Raw genomic sequence first — 13,065 nt, 5'->3', positions numbered from 1 at the left:
ATTAAAAATATAAAAAATGTCATAGTAATTCTATGGTTCTTAATAAATGTTAAAATATTTTTTTCATATTTAAATAAAATAAAAAATTAATTAAATAATGTCATAGTAATTCATAGTATTTAATAGTTTAGGAATTATGAGGGACATTTTTGTACTTGTGTGTGTGTTTAGCATTCAGTTATGACTAGAAATAAGCTATAAAATATTTTTATTGAAAATAGTATCATAGTAATTTTAATAGTATTTAATACATTTAAAAAATATTTTATTTATATTGAAAAAAAAATAAAATAAAATAATGGCATAGGAATTAAATAGTGTTTAATACATTAAAAAATATTTTATTCATATTGAATAAATAAATCATTAATTGAGTAGTATTTAATACATTTAAAAATATTTTATTCATATTGAAATAAAATAAATAAAAATATGTCATACCAATTGAATAGTATTTAATTTATTTAAAAATATTTGATTCATATTGAAATAAAATTAAAATAAATAAAACAATGTCATAGTAATTAGTATTTAATACATTTAAAAAATATTTTATTCATATTGAAGTAAAATAATATAATATGTATATATAATATAAATAAAGTAATGGCATTGTAATTAAATAGTATTTAATACATTTGAAAATATATTATTCATATTTCAAATAAATAAATAAATAAATAAAATGTCATAGTAATTGAATAGTATTTAATATTCATATTGAAATAAAAATAAATAATGCATTGTGCTTGAATAGAAATTAATAAATTTAAAATATTTTATTCATATTGAAACAAAATAATAATAATAATGTCATAGTAATTAAATAGTATTTAATACATTTAAAAATATTTTAATCATATTGAATTGAAAAAATAAATAATGGCATAGTAATTGAATAGTATTTGATACATTTAAAAATATTGAATTCATATTAAAATAAAATGTAAAAAGTAAATTAAAATAATGTCAGTAATTGAGTAGTATTTAATGCATTTAAAAATATTTTATTCATATTGAAATAAAATAAAAAAATAAATAAAAGAAGGTCATTGTAATCGAATAGTATTTAATAGATTCAAAGAATATTTTATTCGTATTGAAATAAAATAAAAAAAATAAAATAATGTCATAGTAATTGAATAGTATTTATTAAATTTGAAAATATTTCATTCATATAAAAAAACTGTAATTGGATAGTATTTATTACATTTAAAAATATTTTATTCATGTTGAAAAAAAAAGATAAAATGATGGCATAGTAACTGAATAGTATTTAATACATTAAAAATATTTTATTAATATTGAAATAAAATAATGAAAATAAATAAAATAATGTCAGTAATTAAATAGTATTTAATACATTTTAGAATATTTTTCATATTTAAATAAAATAAATTAATTAAATAATGTCATAGTAATTTATAGTATTTAAAACAAATACGTGACATTACATTGTATATATTAATAATTGTACATGTATAATTGTTTCATAAATATAGTTGTATTTATTGTTGGTCATTTATTACCTAAAATTTTGCAGCTTAAAATCAGCATTTTAGAAAACAAAAAGTCATTTTAAATAAACATGCCATCTACTTAGCAAATAATTAATCAGTGCAATAATTAATTTCATGTTAGCTTGAAAAATATTCAAAATTAAAAATGTGCAATGGGTATCATTGGCTTATAATAAAGTGACATCAAACAGTATAAAAAAATAATTTAATATTTAATATATATAATTTTATACCATTATAGTACTTATTAATATTTCATTTTAGATTTTCATTTACATTTATTTATATTCTATTTTTATGTTTTCAGTTTTCATTTTATTAATTGTTATGTGATTTTTTTTTTTTCATTTTTATTAGTTTTTTGTGTTTTTATATTTCTATTTTATTTTGTTATATTTATATTCTATTATTATATTTTCAGTTTTCATTTTAGTTTTAGTGTAAGTTTTGATAATTTTGTTATGTGATTTTTGTCATTCTATTCTTTTTGGTGTTTTAATATTTCAAATTTTAGTTTGTTATATTTTCAGTTTTCATTTTCATTTTAATTTAAGTTTTGTAATTTTGTTATGTGATTTTGTCATTCTGCTATATTGAGCTTAAGTAGTTCTAGTACTTTATTTAGTTGCCAGAGCAACATTTCAAATTTTAGTTAAGGTTTTTCATCTAATATTTCAGCTTTATTGCAATTAACAAACAACAATGAATCACAGATGAGAGTTTTGATAAAGATCTGAGTTTGTAATGACGATACTACTCTGGATCTTATTAGGATATTTCCGACATGACGTAAACGCACAGTGAGGTCACTTCTTAAGCCTGAAAGAAACACGATGGAGAATTTGGTTCCGATTTTTTCCTCCATTAACATTTATTCATTTGGCAGTCACTTTTATCCAAAGTGACTCTCAAATGAAGAATTCCTTCCATAAACAGACGGATGGAAAATTCACAGTGAGACTATTGAATTACAAGTGAGGAATTCCTTTCATAAAAACTTGATTCTTTCCCAGTCCGGTTTGAGTTCTTCGCCTCTTGATAGCATCAGACAAATGCATCTTTTTCCAGCCCCATCAGTTCAGCTTTCAAGTCAGACACTTCCCCTATACTTTGGCCCCTAGGGGCCCCTAAGGGCCGAGCACATTTCCATTCCCTCCTGCCGGTGATAGTCGGTTCACTGTGAAGCAGGTGAGATTAAAGCATCTGCAGGCAGCAGGAGAGATGCCACAGTCACGCTAATGACTGACCCACATACAGTACTGCAGCCACTCTCCTGTGACACAATCCAGACACAGGCCGACAACCACACCACACTACAGCAGAAGATGCATAATGTTCCATTTCATTTTCATTTTTGCTTGCAATATGCTTGAGTCGGTCCATGGTCGGGGCTTTTATTTCATTTTATTATATTGGATTTTTTATTTTATTTATTTATTTATTTTCATTTAGAATTTTTATTTTATTTTATTATTTATATTATTATATTATATTATATTATTTATATATACTTATATATTTTTATTATATTGACTTTTTATTTATTTTCATTTTTTATTATTATTTATTTATTTAGGATTTTCCAAGTTATTTTATTTTTTTATTTTTATTTTTTCAGTCCATGGTGGGGGCTTTTTATTTTATTTTAGTTTAGTTTTTAATTTATTTTATTTTATTTATTTTTTAAATAATTTTTCAAGGTAATTTCAGGTTAACCTTTTATTTATGTATATATTTTATTATTTATTAATTTAAAAATTTTCAGGTTAATTTCATGTTAAACTTTAATTTAATTTAATTTATTAGTTTATTTGTTTATTTCATTTTATTATAATTAATTTTTTATTTCATTTTTTCAGTCCATTGTGGGGGCTTTTATTATGTTATTTTATTAATTTTTTTATTTATGATTTTTCTGGTTAATTTCAGGTTAATCTTTTGTTTAGTTTTATTTAATTTTGGTGGGGGCTTTTTTATTTTATTTCATTTTATTTGATTTATGATTTTTAGGTTACTTTTATTATTTAGTTTTATTTTATTTGTTTCTTCTTGATTTTTCTGTTAAATTTTTTGTGTGCAATATGAATGAGGTGGTCCATAATGTGAGCCAGTCATGGCTCATAAACATTTTTAAACTACCCTCGACTAACGTATTAATGGACAAGGAATAAAATAAAATGCTACAATATGGCCTCTTCAGTACAAATAATCAATCTGCCTCATATCCCAGCAGAAGCACTTCTTAATTTGTTCTGATGATCTCTGTTGTTTCTGGTGTGTGTTTATAGTTGATGGCGAGTGGGCCGACTGGAGCAAGTGGTCGGCGTGTAACACTGAGTGCACACAGTGGAGGAAGAGAGAGTGTAACGCTCCTGCGCCTCAGAACGGAGGAAAGGATTGTGACGGAGTCACACTACAGTCACAGAACTGCACTGATGGACTCTGCCTACAAAGTGAGTGCACTTACACTCACTCACAGACACACACGCATGTTGGGTTTCCATGTTTTATGGGGACATTCCATAGGCCTAATGGCTTTTATATCGCCCTACACCTAAACCTACCCTTTACAGAAAACTTTTTCATATTTAGATTTTCAAAAAACATTATTCTGTATGATTTATAAGGATTCCTCAAGGATTTCGGATATTGGCATCTTTGGGGGGACGTTTTGTCCCCATCACGTAGGGTTTATCAGAACTACACACACACAGTTATGTCAGAATTGAGCCTGTTTACTTTCTTCAGACATGTCCCTTTTTGTGTTTCTAATATTATCTGTTATTATATATATATACTATTGTAGTTTATGTATTTTTTAAATTAGCTTTTATTTACTTATTTATTTATTTTTTAGTTAACATTTTCGTTTTAGTAACTTCGTGCATCTGTCGTTTTAATTCGTTTTTTTAGTCCATTAAGCTTAAATTTATTTTTATTTCAGTTGTAGTTTTAGTAATTTTAGTACTTTAGTACAGTTAGTTGACAATATATATATATATATATATATATATATATATATATGTGTGTGTGTGTGTGTGTGTGCGTGTGTGTGTGTGTGTGTGTGTGTGTGTGTATATGTATGTATGTGTGTGTGTGTGTGAATATATATATTTGTGTATATATATATATTATGTCTATATATATTTATGTGATTTTCTTTATTCTATTTAGCTTTAGTTTATATTATTTAAATTTTAGTTGTAGTAATTTTATTTTATTTTGTTTCATTTTATTACATTTTATTTTATTTTATTTTACAGGTAATGTCACCCATGCTTTTATTTATTATTATTTAAAATTGAGCGTTATTCCAAAGGGGAAAAAAAAGTTTATTTTTGGAATCTTACATAAAAACTGTCTTTACCTTTAAAATATTTGCTTTGTAGCTGACATCAACCAAGCTTTTTATTTTATTTTATTTTAGGTGATATCATTAGCTGATTTATTTATTTATTTATTTATTTGTTTATTTATTTATTTTCCCACTGACATTACCTAGTCAATTACCATGACTATTTGTTATTATCGCTGTCATCTTTGTTTTATTAGTTGCAGCCACTGGTTGAATACCAGATAACATGGCAGCTCTGAAATACAATCACATTACAAAAGATTGCAAATAGTGTTTCTTGTTTACTTTAAAGCTTTCAGTTGATTTGTTCATTGCTCCTGTACATAATGAGCCACATAAATATGCCTTTCATTTGTTTCAATCACTGTCACACTTGATACACTACAAACTGGCGAAGAGAATCTTTAAGAAACTGACAGGTGACATGAATGCATGTAATCACGAGCCATCAGCGTGGCAGTTTAATTTGTTTGCTGGTGTTTGGAGCAGAGTTAAAGAGAGAGAGACAGGCCGCCAATGTGAGTCTCCTCTGTTTGGTGTTGTGTAATGGATCTCATGTCTGTCTCTCTCTCTCCCCGCAGGCACTTCCACACTAAAGTTTCTACTTTAAAAGTTCTTCCCCTTAAAAGTTGAGCAGGCACAATCCATTTAACCCCACTCAACTCAACTCTCTCAGCTCTCTGTCTTACTCTGTTATAAAACCTAGTGAACTGCTGCCTAGACAGCAGGAAAATTTCAGCATGTCCTACTACAGTATATAGCCAGGGGTGAAACCAGATAGAAACCAGCAGTACAAGCTAACTATCCTGAGTGCATTTTAGTTTTAAACAAAGATTCATTCATCCTAACATCATCTTCTCTGTAATTTTGTTTAGTAATCTGTGGTTAGTTGTATTTTGGAGAGTTTGGAAATCCATCGGTTTTTGTAAATGTTTGGATGGGAAGTTGTATTTATTTATTTAAAGATTTTGTAATGTTTTATAAACGGTCTCTTATGCTCATAAAGGCTGCATTTATTTGATCTAAAATACAATAAAAACAGTAATATTGTGAAATATTATTACAATTTAAAGTAAATGGTTTCTATTTGAATATATTATAAAATGCAATTTATTCCTGCAATGCAAAGCAGAATTTTAGCATCATTCCTCCAGTTTTCAGTTTAGTAATCTGTAGTTAGTTGTATTTTGGAGAGTTTGGAAATGAATCCGTTTTTGTAACTGTTTGGATGGGAAGTCCCGTTGTATTTATTTATTTAAAGATTTTGTAATGTTTTATAAACGGTCTCTTATGCTCATAAAGGCTGCATTTATTTGATCTAAAATACAATAAAAACAGTAATATTGTGAAATATTATTACAATTTTAAATAACTGGTTTCTATTTGAATATATTATAAAATGCAATTTATTCCTGCAGTGAAAAGCATATTATTTTATTTTATTTTATTTTATTATTTATTTATTTATTTATTTATTTTACCTGATACTCTATCATTCAAAAGTTTGGGGTTGGTAAGATTTTGCAATGTTTTTGAAAGCAGTCTCTTATGCTCATCAAGACATTTATTTGATTTAAAATACAATAAAAACAGTAATATTATGAAATATTATTGCAATTTAAAATATCTGGTTTCTACTTGAATATATTATAAAATGCAATTTATTCCTGCAATGTAAAGCAGAATTTTCAGCATCATTCCTCCAGTTTTCAGTTTAGTAATCTGTGGTTTGTTGTTTTTTGGAGAGTTTGGAAATCCAACAGATTTTAGTAAATGTTTGGATGGGAAGTCCCGTTGTATTTCAGTTCCTTTGTAGTGAAACGTTTTGTTAAACATTATTTTATTGTATTAGATACTTTTATAGATCATTCAAAATGTGGGTTTTTGTTTTTGAGCAGTCTCTTATGCTTATCAAGGCTACATTTATTTGAATTAAAATACAATAAAAACGGTAATATTGTGAAAATATTATTGCAATTTACTGGTAAGTCATGCTGTTTAATATTTTTGTTCAAATAGAGTTTGGAAACCTCTTTCTTTCTTTCTTTCTTTCTTTCTTTATTTCTTTATTTATCATTCAGAAGTTTAGAGTTGGTAAGATTTTGTAATGTTTTTGAAAGCGGTCTCTCATGTTCATCGAGGGTGCATTTATTTGATCTAAAATACAATAAAAACAGTAATATTGTGAAATAGTATTACAATTTAAAATAACTGGTTTCTATTTGAATATATTTTAAAATGTAATTTATTCCTGTTCTGCAAAGCTGAATTCTCAGCATCGTTACTCCAGTTTTAAGTGTCACATGATCCTTCAGAAATCATTTTAATATCCTGCTCAAAAAACATTTTTAAGTATTACCAATGTTGAAAACAGTCATGCTGTTTAATATTTTCGTGGAAACCTTCATAGATTTGTTTTTCAGGATCTTTTCATTAATAGAAAATTCAAACAAACAGCATTTATTTGAAATAGAAATCTTTTGCGATATTTTACTGTCATTTTAGATCAATTTAGTGCATCCCTGCTGAATAAAAACATTAATTTCTTCATTTCTTCACATGTGAATGAACATTCCAAAAAGCCTGGATATATCCAACTATATTATTTATTTTTATTTATATATTTTTTTATTTATATATAAAATAACAATGAACAGACTGTAGTTTGGCTTAGTTTCCACAACTAAACTGCCACAATGTGGTAACTAAATGATTACCTGATTACCATTTCACCCAGGGAGCCAGTTTATTAAAAAACAGCCTGTTTGTGTGTTGAATTACATTCTGCATGTCCAGTTTCTCCTGCTTTCTCTATATTATATCTTCTGTTGAGACGTTTCAGTCTCACATCACCAAATCACGTCTCGCTCTTTTTGTTTTACATTCCCATTATTTTGTCTAATACCCCCTTCCTCTCTCTGAAGGTTCAGTATATCAGCTATCCTTTCAGCCTAAAGGAACGGGAGAGAAGGGGTTTACATGTGAGTGTCTATTTTGTCTTTCATTTTCTTGCTTTGGTTTTTCGTGTCCGTATCTGTTGTCTCGCAGTATCTTCGGCTTTATATTCCTCCGCTTGCGCTGTGTTCCTCGCCGTCTGCGGGAGTGAAAGCATGCTGTCTGTTTGTCAGAGTACTTTGATTTGCTGTTTTGCTTCGGCAGCACTTTATGTTCTCTGTGTTATTTCTCGACTCACATCCACACACACACACATATGCTTTTGTCCCTTTCTCTCGCTCTTTTCTGCGCATTCAGACACAGAGCTGGAAACCTGAACGTCTCTGGAGTAAAGTCATGTTCGGCTGAAGTCTGCGTGCCGGTTGAAACAAGAGAACTCTCTCTGGTCTCGCAGTATGACCTGTAGCAACTCTGTAATTCTCTTTAAAGACAACATGAAATGAAAATTGATCCCATTTGCTTTCTTTAGAAATGTCCTCAGCCTGAGTTTTTTTTCACGTCAGTGCAGGCTGAGCAAAATAAAAGATAATTGAGATAAAAAAGCCAGATGCTATTTGAACCCTAGTGTTAATAGGATTTGAAATTGTATACAAATATATGTGTTGTGTGTGTGTGTGTGTGTGTGTGTGTGTGTGTGTGTGTGTGTGTGTGTGTGTGTGTGTGTGTGTGTGTGTGTGCTTTAAATCACTAAAATATATCATAATACTGAAAGAATATATAAATTGAGAGAAATAGATAGATAAATAGATAGAACGCTGGAATGATAGAACGATAGATAGAACGAACAATAGAATGAATGATATAACTAATGATAACAAATGATGGAACTAACAATAAAAGAAACGATAGTCCTAACAATAACACTAACGATAAAACAAACTATAGAGTTATAAAATAAGCAATAGAGCTAATAAACAAACAATAGATAGAACGCTGATAGATAAAATGAACAATAAAATGAACAATAGATAGATAATAGAAGGATAGAGCGATTGTATAAGCGATAGACCTAGTGATAAAACAAATGATAGATAGACTGCTAGAATGATAGAACGATAGAATGAACGATAAAATGAACGATATGTAGATAGAGATGGATAGGAGAACAATAGATAGAATGTACATAGATAGAATGAACGATAGAACGAGCGATAGAGAGAGAGAGAGAGATGGATGGAACGATAGATAGAATGAACGATTGAACTAACGATAAAACGAACGATAGATGGATAGCTGGATAGATAGATAATAGAACGATAGATAGAATGAAGGATAAAATGAGTGATAGAACTACCGATAAAATGAACAATAGATAGATAATTGAAGAATAGAGGGATTGTAAAACAAATCATAGATAGAACGCTACGATGATATAACGAACGATAAAATGAACGATAGATGATAGATGGATGGATGGATAGCTGGATAGATAGATGGATAGAAAGATAGAATGAAGAATAAAATGAGTGATAGAACTAACGATAAAACAAACAACAGATAGATAATAGAAGGATAGAGTGATTATAAGCGATTGAACTAATGATAAAACAAATGATAGATAGACTGCTAGAATGATAGAACGATAGATAGACCGAAGTAACGAACGAATGATAAAATGAACAATTGAACTAATGATAAAACGAACAATATATAGATAAAGAGAGATGGATAGAGCGATAGAGATATGTACTGTAAGATTAACGATTGAACTAACGATAGAACGAACAAACGATAGATAGATAGATAGATAGATAGATAGATAGATAGATAGATAGATAGATAGATAAATATGAATAGAATAAATGATAGAATGATAGATAAAACGCTAGAATGATAGAATGAATGATAGAACTAACGATAAAACGAACGATAAATAGATAGAACACTAGAAAGATAGAACAGTAGAGAGAACGAACGATAAAATGAACATTCTTTGGGTTACAAGTCTGACTCTCTAACCATTAGGCCACGATAGATTGATAGAACACTAGAATAATAGAATGAACGATTGATAAAATGGTTATAGAAAGATATAACGTTAGATTGAACGGTAGATTAAACGAACGATAGAATGAACGTTCGACTAGAACTAACAATAGAAATGAAGGATGGATGGATGGGTGGATAGATTTTTTTCTGTTCTGGTAACATCACAGACTATCTGTTGGCTTCTAATCAAATTTGGATGGATAAAATCACGTCCACCCTCCATTATTTAGCGCTCAATATTGGGCGTCTGGCTGTGGAAGTGAAATGCGTTGTGAATGGCGTTTCATGTAGTGTTTAATGTGAAGCGGCAGCCGCTGGGCAGAAGGTAATCCGCGCGTTCGTTACTCACCTCGTCTGTTTTGCAGTTAATACTCTGATGAAGACTCCCTCCCGGCATTTGCCCTTTACCAGCGTCTGTACGTTTGACTTCAGATGTGAGCTTTGGCTTGTTCTAGAGTTTCTTCAAACTGGATTATAAGCGAAATGTTTGTTATGAACATGAAACCCTGAGAGATGAACCGAGGCGAATATCAAACAACATGATTCAGGCTTTCATTACAGGCCACCGCAGCGCTCTGTTCTTCATGAAAACAACTCATCAGTCATAACATCAGTCAGCCTGCTTCTTGTCTGTGATTTTACTATACTTTACCGTCCTTTTATCTGCTTTGTTTTTATGTTGTCTTTCTGCTCTTTATGGTGTGCTCACTTTTGAGAAAATGAAAGGCTCTTTCCGCTTCAGTCTGAAAGATAAACAGAGTGGAGTCGGGGCTGGTGGCTCAATGGTTATTAACCTGGCTGCTAACACAGCAGTTGCAGGTTCATTTTTAAAACAGAGAGTAAAGGTCAGGACGATAACCCATCAGCAGGTGTTAACAGGCAGTTTGTTCAGACAGGGGTGGGACCATATAAATGCCAAAGCCTTTTTTTATTTTCTAAAAAGCAATAATAGCTCAAATACATGTATTGCATCGTATTTTTGTTGTAAATTTGGCTTCAAAAATGTTTTTTTTTTAAATACAACTATGTTAATAATTAGTGGATTGAAATGGGTTGTCAGAAAATTAGATGCAGGTAATCTTGTTAATTTCTTTAGTAGTTTGGCTGTTTTAAAAAATAGTATCATTTCTTTTTCACATTTTTATACTATCTATTATTTTACATTTTATTGTGCTTTGTTTTATTTGTCTTAATTTATTTAGCTTTATTTTATTTTATTTTGCTTTATTTTATTTTACTTTATCTTTATTTTATTCTGCTTTATTTTACATTGTTTTATTTTGCTTTATTTTATTTTGTTTTATTTTGCTTTTTACTTTTTATTTAGCTTTATTTTATTTAAAAATTTATTATATATTACTTTTTTGCTTTATTTTATTTAAATTTAATGTAATTAATATTATTTTATTTTATTGTATTTTGCTTTATTTTATTTTACTTTATCTTAATTTTATTCTGCTTTTTTATTTTATTTAGCTTTTTATTTTGCTTTATTTTACTTTTTTATTTAGCTTTTATTTTATTTTGGTATTTTATTTTATTTTATTTTATTTTGCTTCATTCTATTCTATTTTATTTAGCTGTATTTTTTTGCTTCATTCTATTATTTTATTTTGCTTTATTTATTTTTTTTTACTTTAGCTTTATTTGACTTTTTATTGCATTGCATTGCATTGCATTGCATTGCATTGCCAAGTAAGCTACAACTAACCTGAATCGTCCTCTCTTTTGAATATCTCTGGATACTTAAACTTTTTTTTAATTTTTATTTTGGGTTTAGCTTTACTTATTTAAGTTAAACTGAGAAATTCTGCCATGGCAACTGGCTAAAATAATTTTTTAAATATTCTTTCAACCTTTATTTTACTTCAAGTAACAAAAAGTTTTTTATTGTTAGAATTTAAGTTAGCTATACCCCAGGTTCATAGTTTAACAAGCAACACTTTAAATAAAACAGAGCTGGAAACTTGAACGTACTGAATCCAAGCACACTTTCAGCCACACAATCTTCATGCATTGTTGTGTAACATAACAAAAAAACATTAATTATGTACACGGTGCACACAATGCATTGGCTAAGCTCTGGTGTTTGCATATTTGTGAGTATGTTCCAGGCTTAACGCTTTATTTTAGGCCTGTACTTCTGTTGAACCATCAGTGATGCTTCAGTGCTGTTAACTCTGTGTGTGTATGTGTGTGTGTGTTTGAGGGGACAATGTTATCTCTTTTCTCCTGAAGCTGTATTATTTATTAAACATTTTCTGCAGTCGGCAGCCGCGATCTCGCTCTCCCTCCCTCTTTCACTTGCGCTCATGTTCAAAGAAAACGTTTAATCTTCCAGATGCATTTTAATGGCTGCGTTTAGTAGCTTGGCACTTTTATCATCAAAGCTCGTGTTAGAGCTTGTATGAGTGTTTCTCGGGTGAAATGAGTTAAATGACTCAAGGCGTACGATGATGGCGAGAGTTAAAGAGGGACAGAACGCAGAGGAGATCGCTCCGATAAAACACTGCCACACTTCACATCGGCGCCAACAGGAGATGTTGTGCTACAGAGCACATTGATTTTAAAATGAGTCTGAAGACGTTTCTGTCTGAGTCATCTCAACATATTGCTCATAAAGTCTTGGAGATGCTAACAATGTTATTTTTACTCTTGTAAAATTAAGGCTCGGTTCCAAAACTGCTGTGCTGCCTACGTAGACAGCAGTTTAAGGCATCATAGTCATAGTTTTGAGACAAAAGCTGATCCCAAAAACATACTTTTTTTGGCCAAATTGTTAGTATTGCATGTATCTATGTATTTTTATTGGAGCAAGCAAGCCCAAAATGCATTGGGACTACATCTGAAATTATATAAAAGATGAAAAAAGCATTGATTATAATTGATTTCTTTAACTAAATTCATTTTTTTGTTGTGTGTTAGTCATTTAGATATATATGTTTAGTCAGTTATATATTATATATATAGATATATTTATATATATATTTACATTTTTATATATATATATATATATATATATATACATGTGTGTGTGTGTGTGTGTGTGTGTGTGTGTGTGTGTGTGTGTGTGTGTGTGTAATTTCTATAAATATTTATTTAATTTTTTAATATTTTAGTACATCAAATTAATATAAATAAATAGTTTATATTGTTGAAATAAAAATAAATATTGTTTAAATATTTATTTTATTTTCATTTTGCTTTATTTTCATTTTATTTTTATTTTGCTTTATTTTATTTAAT

General features: G+C 28.7%; 1 protein-coding gene across 1 annotated transcript in view; it reads left to right on the top strand.

The window, feature by feature from the left end:
- unc5ca (unc-5 netrin receptor Ca) overlaps window positions 1–13,065 on the top strand; it is a 189,326-nt gene that overhangs the window by 142,637 nt on the left and 33,624 nt on the right. Inside the window, exons 9-10 of the mRNA XM_073840130.1 lie at window positions 3,809–3,973; window positions 7,800–7,856. Coding sequence (XP_073696231.1) covers window positions 3,809–3,973; window positions 7,800–7,856 — 222 coding nt within the window. The remainder of the gene's footprint in view (window positions 1–3,808; window positions 3,974–7,799; window positions 7,857–13,065) is intronic.

This window comes from Garra rufa, chromosome 5 (assembly GCF_049309525.1).
Source record: "Garra rufa chromosome 5, GarRuf1.0, whole genome shotgun sequence".
NCBI lineage: Eukaryota > Metazoa > Chordata > Actinopteri > Cypriniformes > Cyprinidae > Garra > Garra rufa.
This window is presented reverse-complemented; position numbering and strand designations above follow the sequence as displayed.